Below are 18,628 nucleotides of genomic sequence, written 5' to 3'. Positions count from 1 at the left end.
GGCCATCCTGATAGGAGCTTGGAAGCCAGTTGTTCTTGAAACAATGTGGACAATGGAGGCCCAGCTCAAGAGCTTTTAGAGGGGAAGATTTTTAATAATTCGGTTAGAGACTATTGTGATATTTTGACAATAAATGTGGCTGCTTTTTGGTCTTGTCCAAGGAGTCATTCAGATGCCAAATTGAAAAATTTTGGAGTAACTTCCTTGGCCAAGTAGATTTCATGGTAGCTTAACAATATTGATTCTGTGTGAATATTAATGGTCACTCTTATGCAATCTACAATGAAAAATCAACAGTAGGATAAAAAGAAATAAAAATTGTACTGTCTGAGAAGAAAAAGTCCACCAGGAAATTTAATACCAGAGATAAGTCTTATGCTCTAAAGGATGAGAAACTGAAAGAAAGGCCTGATTTGAAATGGAATAAGGGAATAGTGCCTTCAGGCTGAGACTCCACCCAGATAACCCTACAACAGGCAAAAAGAAATATCCTAAAAGAAATGTTCAAAGTCCTTAGACATCCGGGAAATGCAAATAAAAAGAATCTGAGATTTCACCTTACACCAGTTAGAATGGCTAAGCTCAGGGGATAGCAGACACTGGTGAGGATGTGGAGAAAGAGGAACATTCCTCCACTGTTGGTGAGATTGTGAATTGGTACAGCCACTCTGAAAACCAATCTAGAGGTTCCTCAGAAAATTGGAAATAGATTTAACTGAAGATCCAGCTATGCTACTCTTGGGCATATATCCAAAAGATGCCCCAGCATACCACAGGATGTATACCCAAAGGATATTTCAGCCTACTACCGCAACACTTGCTCAATCATGTTCATTGTTGCTCTATTTATATTAGCCAGAAATTGGTTGGACTGTTTGGAAAGATGTGGTCTTATTGGCGATAGTGTGTCACTGGGGGATAAATTTTGTGGTTTCAAAAGCCCATATCATTTCATGTTAGCTCTTCCTTCCTTGTGATTGGTGTTTAAACATGTAAAATATCAACTATGTATCATCTATCTATATGTAACACCTATTCACAAATACATAAATATAATTTTCTAGTTCTAATTTTGTTATTTGTATGTATAGGTACTTTCAAACCCTCTTGTCATTTTCTCCAATGAGTCAGAGGAATATGCACTTAAATCAGATCTCTGGCGCCATCCTATAGATGTTTGATGTAACTAAAGTATAGTCTGTAATCTTCATTTGAATAACATGAATGTGGTCATATGATGCAGTGAAGAAAATGGTCCCATAAATGTAGGATACTACAATTATACGAACATTTAGTGGGTATTCATAGTTAGTTTTTGTCAACTTGACTCAAGCTAAAGTCATACAAAAAGAAGAAATGTGAATTGAAAAAATATTCATCACATTGGCTTATAGGCAAGTCTATGGGGACATTTTCTTAATTATTGATCAGTATAAGTATAAGAGGGACTAGACAACTGTGAATGGTGCCATTCCTGGGTAGGTAGTCATGGGTTGTATAAAAATGTAAGCTGAGGGAGTCATAAAAGCAAGGTAGTAACCAGAACTCCTCCATGACCTCTGTTTTAGTTCCTGTCAATAGATTCCTGCCTTGAGTTCCTGCCCTATCTTTCCTATATGATAGAATATGACAGAGAATCATAAGCATTTCTCCTCTAAGTAGCTTTAGTGATACTGTTTATCACATCACTAGAAAGCAAACTAGGATGTCTGGAATACACATTTCCATCTCAAATCAACTGATTTTTATGTGCAGGATTGGGATAATGTATTCTTCTCTACCTCCAAGTTCACTTGGTTGATTTTATCCAGTTGAATCATATTTTTTTCTCTCTCTCTTAGCTATCTTGCTATCAAACTTTTCTATCTTCTCTGTCAGAAGACTAGTAAGTAGGACTACAGGGTGAACTATGAAGGTGGGTGCCAAGTGACTGCTTTCTTCATAGGATCTTACACACAAGACTAGACAAACCTTTGTATATATTTTCCCAGGTCTATTTTTATTTCATGTAGTTAAATATGAAACTAAACACATGGCAAATAGTAAATGAGTCCAAAATTCAGAATAATTGAGTAAATGAGAAGAATGCATCCAGCAGTGAAAATCAAATTATGCTTGTTTGCTTTTGATGCTCCTGTCAGTCTATCCCAATAAATTCCTTATACTATACTTCAGCTAGATCAGGAAGTGTCCATGCTTGCACTCATGTGTAACTTGATTTCCCTGCTTCACAAATGATATGAGTCCCTGGGTTTCCAAATAAATTCGAAGTTATAATGTCCTAAAATAGTAGACTTATCTCAGATTTACAGAGGCCTCTGGAAATTTGCCTCTCACTTTAGACTTGTCAAATTGTCAAAGTTTCACTGTATTTTTGCATTGCTGCCTGCTAATGATGGCATAACAGGTGTGCTTTTTTATTGTCTCAGAGAACAAAATGAGAAAAAAGTGTGCTTTGAAAATATCAAATATTTAATGTACAGTTACACATTTATATAGAAAATTAGGGTGTACTTATAGGACCTTCTATATAAATAAGAAAATTTAAAAATTGAAGAATATATTTGGGTTCAGTTTCTATTTTCACTTGAGCAAAAAAAAAAAAAGGCTTGGGGGTGACAAACCATGTCTGAGTAGGATGTGTTGCTAGGAAATCATTACAATGGTGCGATTTTTTCCCATTTCATATCTACCTCCCAAAGATATTTCTGCATATGCAGTTTCACACACTTAATTTGGCTTTAGGATGCTTTTAAGGATGCTTTTCATTTGCATTTCTAGTGTCACCAAGGTACTTCAGTTATTTCAACAATCTATTGTAAACGTTTGGACCTAACTTCAGTTAATGCAACAGTGTTGCAAGTGCATGCTTTTAAAAATTCTAACTAATCATATCAGAATCACCTCCAAGTCTGTCTTTTAGTTTTAGTGAATTTAAAAGTGAGTTAAAATGTATTTCAGCATAGGTGTTATACCTTGAGCATCAGACTAAAATATATAAGCTGGCATGAATTAAACAGAAGCTTTTTTTGCTTTTTTACTGTTAACACACCATGCCCATCATTTCAAACATTATGCTTCAGTGACTCTTTGCCATTAACTGAGTTTTTACATCTGTAAAATTAGGATACATTAATACTACTGCTCCCTAGTGAAGTTCATTTTTCCTTTTATGAGACATTATCACCATTCCTAAGAAATCAAGGAGTGTCTACAACTGCAGAGAGAAAAGTATTTGCAATCCTATCTTTCTCTTCTGCTTACTTTACTAATTTCTTTTTACTGAAGAAACTATATCCTAGTTACCTAATATGTGAATAGATTTTTCTCTTTAGCAGCATGATGAATGGTTATAAGTCATCCTCATAGAATGTGCATTACATTTTTAATAAAGCTTCCTTGTCAAATAATAGCTATGACCCCACTGTAGCTATAATATTAGAAGAAAATTCTGTGTATGCATGACTCACTTTTAAAGGTCTAATCAATTCTTAGAAATTGCAGGAAGTGATGTGTTGTATGTCCTAGAGATAGTCAGATGAAATCATTTTATCATTGACATTTTCAGTAAAAGAAGAAACTGACAATGTTTCGAAGCATATGTTTCTTGCATAATCAAGGAAAGTTTCCTTAGCAACAATTATTATATGAATCCCTTATGACGTTCTCTGCTAATTATCTTTTTTATTAGTAGATGCATATCACTATCCATTAGAGAACACTTATAAACATAGTGAAACATTGTTATAATGAAAATAATATATATGTACATATATACACGTTTCCATGAGTGTGCATTTTCTTCTGCAGATTTAAAAGCTTAAAAACATGTTCTATATGTCAACTTATGAGTCTGTTCTTATAATGAGAACTATTTTCACTTAATATAATCTCACCACAAACATTTTGAGAGTTAGGAGAGTTAATGGACTATATCCACAAACCATTAATAATTGATGTCAATAGTCTAATATTCAGGATCAAGAATCATAGATTTCAGTATTAGAAACGACCTCAAGGGTTTTTTGTCTAATCTACCATTCCATACATGATGCATCTGAGGCACAACTAAATTAAGTATATTACTCAAAGTCACCATTCTGTGAATATACTCATACATGCAGACACCTACATTTACAACTACATCACTCCTGCTATCTTTCTAATGGAAATAGGGGCAAATGTCAAAGGATAGCTTAAAAACAAATATTTTCAAAACAAACTCTTCTGAGATCTTTAGTATCTAATACCCTCTTTGGATGAGACATATGATGAAAATCCTTCAAATGTCTCCGATGTATAACAAATAGCATATTCAGAATCACTTTAGTCGTTATAACTCTGTACATTTCTAGCTGGTTAATCTACTTCTAAGACACACCTATTATAAGGGTGATTGTAGCAGAGCAAGGGCAAGAGTTGCCCTCTTCATATAAATGCTTACTTCCATGAGTTGTATTATCTATTCTTTGTGAGGAATGACAGAGTGGCTCAGATCAATTTCATGAGAAAAAAGAGATACAGAACTCTTTATTCTACTTTTATGCTCCCCTAAGAGACTGTGTCCAGGAGAAGTCAGATCTTACCAAAGAAATATAGTAGGCACATTTTACAATGCTGATCTCAGAGGCCAGGGCCAATACCCTTACAACAGGCTAAATGTATTACTGAGATTTTACAGCAAGGAGTTATGTTTTAAGAGAGCACAACTTGACCTGTGGTATATCCAAATCTAACCCATGATATAACAAGCTTCTATTACATTCCTCTTGAGGTATTTTAAAGACTAATGAGTTAACCTTTGTGAGGTGTCATGAAACTATCAGGCTAAAGAAGTTTATGTCAAGTATCAATTTAAGGCTGCAAACAATACTGTAGGTTGGAAAACAGACTAAAAATAATCAGCAAATGATTTTCTGCAGTCCCCTTGATATCAAAGCAGCATAGTTAACATGCCAACAGCTTAGCAGCTTCATGTACTTGGAGGAGGAAGATGATCAATGGCAAAGAGCATATCCACCTTTGAAATGACACAATCCATTATCAGAATCAGATGCTAAATTGCTTCCTGTACTGAGAACACTCAATTAAGAGTCTGCATAGTGAGATCATCTCCATGGTTAAATATGCTCTTTGGGAACAACCTTTATAGAGCTTAAAAATCACAGAAGGACTATTCTTACCATGACACTGGAGATTTGGAAAGCATTTCCTTTCCCTATTTTTCAATTTGGGAGGTTTATTAGAGAGCTTTTGCTTGAGAGGCTATTGGATTTAGGATCATATCTATTCACCCTTGTGCTTGTGTGAATAAGACATTTTTCCAGTGAGGTGTGGTTATTGGGCCTGAACTGAATGAATGTGACTTTGGTGCAGGTTTTCTGGACAAAAATATTCCATTCACACACTTGGTGTTTAATGTTTTCATTTGTTTTTCAAAAAGAGAATTTATTCATGTGAGTATTCTATGTCTAACTCCTGTCTTATTTCAGTAGGGGTATGGTGGTATAATGCTGAAAATAAAAACACAATATTAGCATGATATTAGCAGTTCTGATTTCTACACATAGGTTTGCAACTCACCAGGACTATGACCTTGGGTCAGTTACTTAATGTCGCTGTTTCCTCATGCTGAAAAAAATATTCCCATGTATTTTATATTATTTATCATCTATCTCACAATTGCTGATGGCAGTGCAGGAATCTTTATTACCTTGATGACATATCCCAAGACCATAGCAAACAACACTGAATAGGTAGTTAATAAAAAATTCTTTGATAGGTGTAACTAATCTCATTGAGTATTTCTACCATTTATGCAGCAAGTTAATATTCAAATCACTATTAATAAAATCCCAGTCTTCATTTAGACCCATGTAGTTTTAAAGTCCTATTATTTTTGAGTCAGGGTCTCACAAAATAGTACTAGCTGGTTTTGAACTACACTACACAGTCCAGATTTCTCTTGGCTTTATGCCACTCCTCTATACTCTCAGCAGGTTATAGCATGGGGTACCTCATGTGGTTATCAAGTCCTGTTTCATAACTTGTATCACAAATGTCTACTGTATTTCATATATCTTTAGATTTCTTCATTACATGAATTTAATTTTAAATTAGTTTTTCAAATGTTTTCCAGAAAGATCTCTTTAAAATGCAGATGTGGTCAGAATACTACCTTCCTTAAATACCTTTGTAATGGTTAATCTTTGTCATCAACTGGCTTGGATTTAGATTTACCAGGGAAATCTTTGTCATCAACTGGCTTAGATTTAGATTTACCAGGGAAATACCTCTGGCTGTGTCTACAATGGTGATTCTAGAGAAAGATTAAGCTGAACAGGGAAGAATGACTCTGAATGTGCAGGATGGCACCATGTTACTACTGGCTGGGATCCTAAACTAAATAAAAAGGAGGTTAGCTGAATTTCAGCGTTCCTGCCACTCTTGCCTTCTGACTCTTCATATATTCCTGCTACCAAGACTTCTCTACAATGATGGACTGTAATCTCAAAATGTCAGCCATCTTTCCTTAAGTCCCCTTTGTAACAGGCCTTTTCTCTCATGTAATTTTCTTTCTAGCCTATAAGACTGGTACATGGCATTGCATATTAGGAAATACAGGCATACCAGTTAGGATAACAATTGTGCCCCCGTAGTTTGGGCATATGAACACTGGTCCACAGTAGATGGCGGTCTGGGGGAAGTTTTGGGAATAATATCTTGGCTGAAGGCAGCATGTCACTAGAAGCAGGTTTTGAGAGTAGAATTTTGCCTACTTCCTTCCAGTTTGCACTCTCTGCCTTCTGCTGTGATTCAAGATTTGAGGTCCTAGCATCACGTTCCTGCTGGACAATACAGCACGTTGTGTACCTTTACTATCATCCAAACTCTTATTCCCCTGAAATCATAAGACAAAATAAACTGCCCTTTCTTAAATTGACTCATGGTGTTTATCACAGTAACAGAAAAGTAGCTAATACAGCAGGTAACACTGGAAAGAGAAACTATACTTCTCATTTGAAATAGAAACATTTGAATTCATGCTACTGATAAGTGATACATTAAGAGGAACTTTATCTAATTCTAAGGCACCAAGAACATGTATGGGATATTTGAGATCTGAGGTAGCAAAGATTTGATACAGAATCACACTTTATTCTCAATACATGTAAGCTGGCTGTATATAAACAAACAAGTGCTTTTTGTCCTTTCTTGTTGAATTCTTTGCATTTCTGGGCATTGAATCCAGAGCCTTTGCTACTGAGCCACATCCTCAATTCTAGGAGTCAAGTGTTAACCTGAATTTAGGGATCCTAATATGGTAAAGACCTATTGATGTTCCATGGAGTTCTTACTTGATCACCATTTTCTATATTCTTTCTAGGCAATCTTGTGCTCTCTTTGGTCTACTGAAAAATGCACAGACAATTCACCACAAGTTTAAGATGTATTTATATTTTTTATTGTTTAACAGTTTTGCATATATACATACACACACACACACACACACATACACACACACACACACACACACATATATATATATATATGTACTTTTAGTCAATTTTAAAACCTATTACTATTTCTCATCAGTTTCCCTCTTTTTCTAGAACCTTTCTTTTCAACAAATGCAGGTCATACTTTCTTTCAGATGAAAGTATACTTTCACTCAGCTTAATTAGAGTTTCTTGTCTAGTTCTGGGTTGGACAGTTATTTGCTTGAGTAAGAACATCTTATCAGTGGCTACACCACTGAGGAAAATGACTCTCCCAATAATCCATGGACCTTCCCCATCCATACTGAATGTTGACAGAGCTGTATAACAGAATTGAATCTTTTATATTCCATCCTTGAATCTCAACCCTTTGCTTGGCATGTGTACTTATGCCTTATGCAAACATCTCCAGCATGCACACACAATCAAGCACGATGTCTGGTCCCTCTACATGAAACCTGCATTTCCGCCCATGTGCTTTCCGCTCCCCCATCAGCTGGTGGTATGTCTTCCTTTTATACACTGACCTGAACTGGTTAGACCAGGCTTCCGTCTCTCTCAGTCTCCACACTCAACTGCCACTTGCTTCCTTCCCTGTGCCATCCTTTATGAATTAATATTTTCAGTGTTTGTCAGAGTGGTAAAATTTAAATTGTAGTTTCTTTCAAACTACTCAGTGCACTCCTATTGCATTATGAGGAAATGCAAATTCTTGAGCATAGAGTGTCAATAAAAGTCTCTATGTTCTGACCCAATGCTCTTGCATTGGGTGACACTTTTATCTCCTTTAGCACTCCTGGGCTACAACTAATCTAATGACTTTTAATCACCCAGATGTGTCATCTAGATTTGTGTCTTTCTTTTTAATCCTGCTCCCTCTGCCTGGTTTTTTCTTTCTTTTTTTTAATTTTTATTTTTTATTGGATATTTTATTTACATGTCAGATGTTATCTCCTTACTCCATTTCTCCCCACCCCCACCCAGGAATCCCCTATCCCATCCCCCTTCCTCCTGCTTCTATGAAAATATGCCCCCACCTACCCCCCCCACTCCCACCTCACCACCCTCGAATTTCCCCACACTCAGTGTCCAGCCTTCATGGGACCAAGGATCTCCTCTCCCACCTATGCCCAACAAGGCTATCCTCCCCTACATATACAGCTGAAGCCATGGGTCCCTCCCTATTTTCTTGCAGGCTGGTGGTTCAGACTCTGGGAGCTCTGGTTGGTTGGTATTGTTGCTCTCCCTATGGGGCCGCAAACCCTTTCAGCTCCTTCAGTCTTCTCCCTAACACCTCCATTGGGAACCCCTTGATCAGTTCCATGGTTAGCTGTGAGCACCCTCCTCTGTATATTTCAGGCTCTGGTAGACCTCTAAGGAGACAGCTATATCAGGCTCCTGTCAGCATGCACTTCCTGACATCCACATCAGCATCTACCTTTGGTGACTGCACATGGGATGGATACCCAGGTGGAATGGTCTCCGGACTGCCCCCCTTCAGTGATTTTTCCTTTCTTATCCAGCCAATAAACATTCACCAACTTTTTTTTTTGCATAAATTCAAGTGTGAGGCTTTCCTCAATGTCTTCTTTCATCTCAGAGAAATAATATTGCTTTCTCTCATACTCTGTGCCTCATGGCCCTGGACATGGTCCCATAATAACACCTTTTTGTATATAATAAAGTAGGTAAATGACTCTTAGATGGATGTTATTAAATGCATGAAGTAGGCAAGGTCAAAGTTCTGGCTCAACATGGGCGTCCTGGCTGGTTTTGTGTGTCAACTTGACACAAGCTGGAGTTATCACCAAGAAAGGAGCCTCCCTTGAGGAAGTGCCTCAGTGAGATCCAGCTGTAAGGCATTTCCCCAATTAGTGATCAAGGCCCATTGTGGGTGGTGCCATCCCTGGGCTGGTAGTCTTGGGTCCTGTAAGAAAATAAGCTGAGCAAGCCAGGGGAAGAGAGGCAGTAAGTAACATCCCTGCATTGCCTCTGTATCACCTCCTGCTTCCTGACCTGTGTGAGTTCCCGTCCTGACTTCCTTTGGTGATGAACAGCAATGTGGAAGTGTAAGCTGAATAAACTCTTTCTTCCCTAGCTTGCTTCTTGGTCAAGATGTTTGTGCCGAAATAGAAACCCTGACTAAGACAATGAGTTATATTGGTGCTTTGAAAAAGCTATGGCCTATCTCTGTGCCTCAGTTTCTTCAGCTTTAAAGTATTCATAATAATTGTACTTGTAGTGAATTGATATATGTGCAACACTCAGGAGACAATAAGTCATCATTATGCATTTCAACAATAAGAGTACTGGCATCCAATAATACTATAGCTGACATATGAAATTATGAAAGGTTTTCAGTAATATGATGAAAACCAGTTAATAATCAGGCTTGATTCTTATGATACATCTTCATAGGTCTAGTCACTTGAATTTCATAATTCTTTTCTAACTTGGTAAATGTGTCTTTCCAACTAGACTATAATATTCACTTCTGCAAAGATTACACACTTTTGAGTACCTCTATACTACTGGCTCCAAGCATCATGAACATAGATGCTAATGTATATAATGTACATCTATAAATGAATGAATTTTAAGTATTACATTTAATGACAATTAAATAACCTTTATAATTTTAATCTTTATTTCCCATTTTTAGAGATAGGGTCTCATTTTAGAGCCAAATTAGCCTAGATGTCACTGTGTAGTCCATGCTGGCCTGGAAATTAGGACCCACATTTCTCAGACTTCTAAATTCTGATGTTATAGGATATATCACCATACATATCTCTCATATTCTGACAATTCAAAATTCATTCATATTTCCCATATTATTTCAGTGTGAGTTATGTATGCTTATAATTGTGGTTAAGAGTTATGTTACAATTATGTATCTTAACAGAGGGATCCTTCTGTTTTATTAGGGTGGAATCACAGACTTCGGTTCACATACTAATTCACTGGTAACAAAATCCCACAGTGCGCTGAAATTTTCTGCTTAACATATGTCATTTTAAGCCCTCCACAAAATTCATAGGCAGAAGCTTCAAAAGAATACTCATTGGTCAATTCTATTCATTTAGTAAAAATATACTCTGAAGGCACAAAAGTATAAAGAATGACCTATTCTTTTCAATATTTGCAATTCAAAAGGAAAAAAACAAGCCATGTATACAAATACCTAAATCAAACTGGCTTCTGTGCTCTCTAGCAACACATATGGAATGAATTTCACAGGATTCATAATGTTCCAGTCAGAAAAAGTTTAACAAAATGCCTAAAGTTGTAGTTGGTCTTGGTGGGTATGTTGGATTTTTCTAGGTTGAAAGTTAATTAACATTTTTGTGATAAACAAAATACATGGAAAAGAGTAGACATTGAATATACTTAGGATAAGCAGATCTTATAGATTACATAATCAGGGGGAGGGATTCACTCATTAAGCATTAAGCAGAAGTAGATGGCAGGTAGTTTTAATAGTTTGTGGTGATGCTTTAATAAGGAACTTATGTGTAGACAGAAGAGAAGTGTGGAAGATGTTAGGTTAAAGAATGGGGAAAAGAAACAATGTTTTAGAAATAATAATTGGAGACAATATGGCAATACATTAAATATGGTAGAATACTGTGGTTGTTATGTTTTTATGTGATGAATTACTCAATGAATGCATTGACTATTCAAGTTTGTAGTGATAGAGATTTGAAAGAATCTGCCAAGAATAGACTGTAGGAAATTTGAAGAATATTGAAGTAACTAAAGTAGAAGAAACAGAGAACAAAAGGTAAACCACATACACCTATCACAGAGAAACATATTGCAAAAACTATAAAAGTAAATGGCAGTAAAATACTGACCTAGGAAATGCCAGGAAACTTATTGTGATTAATGAAGTTATACGCTCCAGATTTTACAATGTAGTACCTTAAGGAAATGATTAGGTAGACTTGAGAGTAGAGGGAGAGAGAGAGAAAGAGAGACAGAGAGACAGAGAGACAGACGGACAGAGAGAGAGAGAGAGGGAGAGACAGAGATAGAGACAGAAACAAAGAGAAAGCCCCACCTACCTGTAGAGCAGTCAGATCCTGTCCACTTGGGATCACAGCTGCAAACTCCAGTGTCCAGAAGAAAAGTTCCATGCCCAGAGCACTGCTCTTGACATATAGGAAGTGGAGTTTCACAGTTGACTCCACCCCAGCCAGTAGAACAATGACATTCTCCTTTGACACAGATGCCATGGCTGGAACACATTGGATCTAAGCAGTCCTCTGAATATCAAAAACAAAACAGTGGAGGTTGAGAGAAAAGAGGTGGAACTAAGATACATTTATTTCCTAGTATTGTCTCATTAATGTTGCTTTAATTAGGCAATAAAATGACTCATGTAAACATTGTGTTCAAACCAGAAGATTATTAACACTTAAAAATATGGTAGGATATGATAAAGGTTGCAGCCTAAATTTGGAAGAAGAAAATCACACATATGCTGCATGTAATTCTGAACAGTCAGTGATACTCCCCACACAAATGAGTGGGTGGACCTGTGTGGACCCTCAGTAGGAATTTCCCAGCTTTTCAAAAATGTCTGAGAGTTTTTTGATAAGTCATTCTTTACCCTTTCTGAAATTAGAATCAAAGTTTTACTTAATGCATCTAGGAGTTTTTAATACAGTTTTCAATTGGATAACTTATTTGGTGAGGTGACTGCTGTTGTATGAAATAAGATAATTTACACAGTTATTATAATATCACGTTTATTCCTCAGAAGTACCAACAATGCAACATTTTTAATTGTATTTCATACTTTCTTTATGCCTTCTTCTTCTACCAGAACACTTCGACATATGTTTGCCATCTTAAAATAAGCCTATTACTATTTGTCTCTGATCCTCTGAGTCTAGAAATTTTTGCCTCATAGCAAATTGTTTTGTGTTTCCACTGACTGTTCTGTGTAACATGGGAAGGTTGATTTCCACATTCTTTTTCTTTCTATACAAATGAGATTATAATACTTTGTCTTAATGTTGGTTATGGTTTGAAGTACATTTGAAGCAATGGGAATACATTGATGTAACCTGCATGAATTGGCAAATCTGACTTACTCCTTGGGTGTGGCTTGTTACCACAAAAAGTCTATTATTGCTATCATAATTAGACCAAGATCTTAACATCATTAGAACAATAGTTTAATAATTGAGTTTATCATGAAGTAAAATATCCAAATATATATTTCTAAAGTCCATGATATAGACTGTTTTTAGAAGGACACTATTTGGTTCTGCCAATGTACAAGAATAATAAAATAATAAACAAATGCCATTTAATTTATTTTCTTAAGATGTGTGTTACATTCAGTTCATCTAAGTCATGTTTGGTATGTCTAGTTTCCCACCTTTTATAATTGAAAGTTAGAACTTGAAGACCTTGGCCAAAGTTGGGGAGGAAACAACTCCAGGTCTTCCTCTTGCCACTGTTTTGTAAGTCCTACTTAGTACTTGGCTTCTATATGCTTCTTCTCACATAGGCTAGACTCAACTAAATTCTGTGGGGTAGAATTTCCTGCTATATTCTAGAGAGCTGTAAAAGTCAGAAGTCTTTGGTCAGAGGGTTCCCGTGAAGGGTCTCTCTACTTTGTAGGCCCCGCTCCCATGATGATGTATGTAATAGCTGTTTCTTATTATCCTACTTCAAGCTATCTCAACGCTCTCATAATGCTCTTTTCCACCCAAGGTCCAAGCATGGCTCTCCATGGTTTCCATGGAGATGTTTCTCCATAGCTCATTCTGAAGGGTAATTATTAGCTTCTTTCTTCATGAACTAGAAATTCTTGTTATAAAGATGTTTATATCATGAAAATCATACTTAAATTGGAGAATGAAATCAACTGTCTAGAGAAGGCAGGTGTGGAGGAAATGTGGTATTTGTAAGGATATTACTGATTGGGAGCAAACTGTGAAACCATGTGTTCTGTTTAAAAGGATCTTGGCTCTAGCTGATGTAGGCCCAGACATTCTAGTATTCAAGAGAAGTTAGAAGTAGGAATTTTCAATGTGAGCCTTTTCTATCTTGAAAAATTGATAACTAAGTCAGTCAATAAAAACAATGACATCATCTGTCTGTTAACAAACTTTCCATAGCCTGTTATAGCTTATAAGTTCTTCATATGTGATAATGAGGTACAATATTTTTATATTGTATTTGCAAATCCTATGCCATTAAATATGGTGAGCATTCTTCCTTGTTATTTTTGCTGTTTTGCGTATTTTCTTAGAGATCGAGTAAAAGGTTAATTTATGTTAAATCCCTTTTTCATCTGCTTATGAAATTTAAATCAGCAGAGTCTAATGAATTAGGTTACATGATTTTCATGGCAAACTGTAGATGTGATAGATATCACTCATTGATAACTGTGTCTGTGTCTATAGAGTATCTGCACTTATACTTACACATAATGATAGTTTTTGATCATTATATGATTATATAAAAATATTTTTAAGATATCATAGGAACTCCAGTACCTATACAGACCCAGTGGAATTCACCGGAACAAATAGTTTTTACACCCGTATTCTACTGTCACTAATAGGAGGTGGAAAGCTAAAATCCTGCTTGTTCATGGAGTGGAATGAGATTAAACCCTTTAGAATGCTGTGTAATAGTCTTAATGAGTGATCTTTGAAAAGCAATTACAGTGCATTTTCAGCAGCCCCTTTCCTGAACAACAGTTGTGATGAGACCATCTCCTATGGTAATGGTTTCATATTATTTCTGAAATCAGTCTTATTTGAGGAATGTGGCATGAAAATGGTCTGATTACTAGTAAACTTATTTTCCAATATGTCTGTTTAAATGATAAAACTATAGCCAGTTTAAAAATATTTTTTCTAAAAACTCCTTTGGGGTGAATTTAATACAAAGCCTCTGCTTTGAAACTCAATACTCGTAAGTCTGATTTTTATTTTTTAGGGAAGGAGGTCAAGTTTCATCATGAGGCATGTAAGAATAAATAAATAATATAAAGCAAAAGTAATAGTGGTAATTACAAATCACTCTGCAGGAAAATATTTGCAAAATGTCTCCAAGTACGTCTATATCATTATTTTTTATTGCATTCTTAAATGTAAGGCTTCATTATACAGCATAAAGGACTCTGGAATAATCAAAACATATGATTAACACCTAAAATCATCAAGCTGAAAATTATCAAGTTATAAAACAGTATTAGAAATTAAAAGATATTACTTCTGCATTACTGCTTTTCAGGTGTCATAGAAACAGTGTCATGTAATCCATAAGGCTTTCAGAAGAGACATGAGCTTCCCTGACCTCAAACCTTTGCTCTTTGTACCAAGAACATGTTGTACATCCATTATTTGCAAAGGTTGCTTGTTTTTCTACTAGTGTTATAGAATGAAAGTATGGAAAATTCAATGAGAGAAAAGCCTGAAGCAATATATTTAAATGGGACTCTGACCTTCCTCACAAATTTCTCCTTTGTATCCTGGAACACAGATGCAAACTCCCATGATGCAGGTACCATGGCCAAAGCAGGTTGGGTCAATGCACTGTTCTTCTGGAACATCACACTCAGGCCCTTTCCAGCCATTCCTGCAGACACAGTGGCCTTTTTCATATTCTCCATTTCCTCCACACAGCACAGGGCATGAATCTAAAGGTTGACAAATAAGTTGTAATGTTTTTATAATCCTTTTGAAAATCTTCAAGAATAATTCTATATTGATTCTAGTATATTATTTCTGGCAAAAGTAATAGTTTTGTCTTATTTTTTGTTTCTCTTACTCTTTATTAAATAGGCCTATGATCATGATTACAGATAGAATTTACCTCTTACAGAACTTGGGTAAAGATAAATTATGAATATTTCCTATGTGGAGAATTTTGATCATATCACAATATCAAATTATTATCACTGTTACTATTATCACTGCTACTAAGTTTTGCTAAGTGTTTTGTCTCTTCAATGGTTTCTATTTCCTCAAATACACACACACACACACACACACACACACACAGAGAGAGAGAGAGAGAGAGAGAGCAAAGTATACATTAAAATCTAATAAACAGGATATTATTCATATGAAAAAGGTTTTGTTAAGTCTATACAAATAGATTTGCAGTGAATATTACCTTCTATAGGTTTTTACTAGAATACCTACTCTGTTTTGTTATTATGTGTGTTCATTTTAAATCTATGAGGTTTTTGAGGGTCGTACCCACATCTTCTGTTTCACACACACACACACACACACAGACACACAAACACACACACATATTCTTCATTTCACAAGATCTGCTATGGTACAAGAAACCTACCAACTGCTTTAAAATTCTCTGCAGAATGAAATTTAATATAAATGAACAGAGTAATTTTTTTCTCCTAAGAAACCAAAGATTAACCTAGCCCACTAGAAACTTTAAGACTACATTGAAAATGAACAGGAAGCATCTGGAAAATCATAACTCCAATTCTAGAGGAAAACATGGTCCAATTTATCTAGAGCTTTTCAACAATTAATTAAACTATGTGCAAGTGTATGAAGCAATAAAGATTACCAAGTTTAACTTTTGAATTTCAATTTCTTACTTTCTAAACTTCATATCCATTTAGTGATTCATTACCACGTCCAGTTATGATGGTGGAATTTGCCAGATGTAATTGTCATTTTAGAGTCTTACAGCTCGATAAGCTCACCCTCTTTAGTTCTTTCTGAACTCTGGCTGGCTTGTTCAACTCAGCTGTTCTAGCTCAAAACTCCTCTCCAAGCTGATAGATTCAAACTGGCTTCTCACTGAATTGCTGCCTCTGAATTCCACAAACTGGACTGCACTGACTACATTGACTATACTGACTGCATGAACTGAACTAAACAGAATGGAATTGCATGAACTCAACTGTACTCAACTGCCTTCAACTGAACTGTACTGAAATGCACTGAACTGAACTCAGCTGAACTACACTCACTGAACTGAAGACAACTGAACTGCACTCACCGAACTGTCCTCCTTGTCTGACTCACTTTGCCCTGCTCTTTTTTTTTAATTTATTTATTTTTTTATAAATAATTTATTTATTTTTGAACATGAAATGCTTTTTTATAGCATGTTTTACAAGGGGAGGGGGTAAGAGGGGCCAGGTGGTGGAAAAGTACAAAATCTTCTTGGCCTGTGCCTTGAAACATGTCATGGTCTATACGGTACACTGCCTTGAATTATCCTGTCCTCATGAGAGTTAGACATGTCCTGTCTCTGACTCATCCTGTCAAATCTTTCTCAGATTCATCACTTTGTCTGCTCCTCAATTAGAAGTCACTTTCAAACATGACAGCTTCCTTCTACAAACTAACTTTATCTTCGTTGTTTGGGATTAAAGATGTGTACTAAGAGCATGTCTGTATTCAAGCCAGATCACACAGACATAGAAGGACTTTGGATATGATCTATTGCCAGAGCAGGCATGTTGATGGATTAAAATTTCTTTACATGATGGTATTTCCAAATCCTAACTTGGCCTTCTTTTAAACTCACACTGCTATGAATTACTTTGTACAAGAAATATAAGTAGTTTGTTGGTAGTTGGCTCAGATGATATAGGTTCAAATCTCAGTTGGCATTATATTTTCTTAGCCATTCACTTTGAAGTTCTTTTTTGCTCGCAAAGTAGAGGTAATAGCAGACCTAATTCACTGTAGGAAGGAGGAATTAAAAGAAGCAATAAGAAGTGTTTAGAATACAGCTGGCATATGAAGTGCTCAGATTTGGGTAACAATTGTTGGCAAGCACTGCTGGCATTGCTGATAGAACTATTGTTTCTATCACCACTGTTGCTGATCATGTTGAGTTTCCCAATGACATTTCTCTAGGTTCTCAGCCTGTGGCTCATGACTCCTTTGGGAATCAAATGACCGTTTCACAGGGATGGCCTTAGACCACTGGAAAATACAGATATTTACATTATGATTCACAGAAGTAACGAAGTTATACTTATGAAGTAGCAGTGAAATAATTCTATGGTTGGAGTTCACCACAACATGAGAACCTGTATTAAAGGGTCACAGCATTAGGAAAGTTGAGAACCACTTCTCTAAAACAATCAGAATCATAGAACAACATTACCTCTAGCACAGTCAGGTCCAAGGAATCCTGGGAAACAATGACAATGTCCAGAGATACACTCTCCATTTCCATTACAATTGGTTGAACAGTCATCCATTATTTCTGTTAATAGAAAAGAAGAGAAAAATTGAACCTATGTCCAGGCAAGAGCCATGTTGTTTAAAAAGTTTCAGAAATTCCTTGTCTATAATAATCTTGTCTTCTGCTACCTGCAAAGCTTTTACTGCTCAAAATTAGTTGGCAAAGACTTCTGCATGATATCATATACAGTGGATTATTCAACGTGGTTCTCAATTTTGTGAATTGACTTTGAAGAGAAGGACAAAAACCAACTTGCCTCTAAAGTGGGTAAAGGGTCCACATAAATTGTATTCTTAAAGGCATTTGTAATAAAGCTAAAATGGTATGAGAATTATAAGACATTTCTTAAAAGCAAAGCAGATTTTAAAATGTAACCAAGAAGACAAAGATTATATTTATTTTTCATGTTTATATTATAGCAAATAAAGTTTCTTCTCTAAAACATGGACTATTTAATATACTATCTTGACAGGTTAAATATGATAATCAGTAGTTTATTTTCATTAATAAGTGACAATGGAATGCTTTTAAAGTAAGTGTTCATATTAAACTCACCACCACTAAAAGCATTAGAACCTAAGTATTTTGTTGAGAAATGCCTTCTTGACTGTAAATGCCAGTTCCCTGCCACTGATTTCATTTAAATCCATTCTTACAAAATAGTTTTCACGGGAATGCAGAATGGCTTTGAAGGTACCCATAAAGTTGTGCAGAAAATAACCTCGAAAACTTTATTTAACTTTTCTGAAAAAACAACTGATTTAGAAATGTCAGTCTTGAAAGATAACATTAATTTTATAGTTAGTAATTCTATTTGAGTATAATAATGATTGAGTATAATAATAATAGGTCTATAAAGGGTCAGGTGCTCAATGTGTCAGTCTTGGTATGGTATGTCTCTGTGTGTTTGTTGG

The 18,628-nt window shown here is 35.8% G+C and overlaps 1 protein-coding gene across 3 annotated transcripts in view; it reads right to left on the bottom strand.

The window, feature by feature from the left end:
* Positions 1-18,628, bottom strand: part of Tenm1 (teneurin transmembrane protein 1) — a 559,933-nt gene that overhangs the window by 241,582 nt on the left and 299,723 nt on the right. For all 3 annotated transcript variants that reach the window (XM_028753445.1, XM_028754767.1, XM_028754112.1), the window contains exons 9-11: positions 17,634-17,735; positions 14,974-15,168; positions 11,567-11,767 (exon numbers count right to left, since the gene is read on the bottom strand). In XM_028753445.1, the coding sequence (XP_028609278.1) occupies positions 11,567-11,767; positions 14,974-15,168; positions 17,634-17,735 (498 nt within the window). The remainder of the gene's footprint in view (positions 1-11,566; positions 11,768-14,973; positions 15,169-17,633; positions 17,736-18,628) is intronic.

The sequence above is a fragment of the Grammomys surdaster genome, unplaced genomic scaffold, assembly GCF_004785775.1.
Source record: "Grammomys surdaster isolate TR1022 unplaced genomic scaffold, NIH_TR_1.0 60, whole genome shotgun sequence".
Taxonomy (NCBI): Eukaryota; Metazoa; Chordata; class Mammalia; order Rodentia; family Muridae; genus Grammomys; species Grammomys surdaster.
Note: the sequence above shows the minus strand (reverse complement) of the source record. Positions and strands in the feature narration are given on the sequence as shown.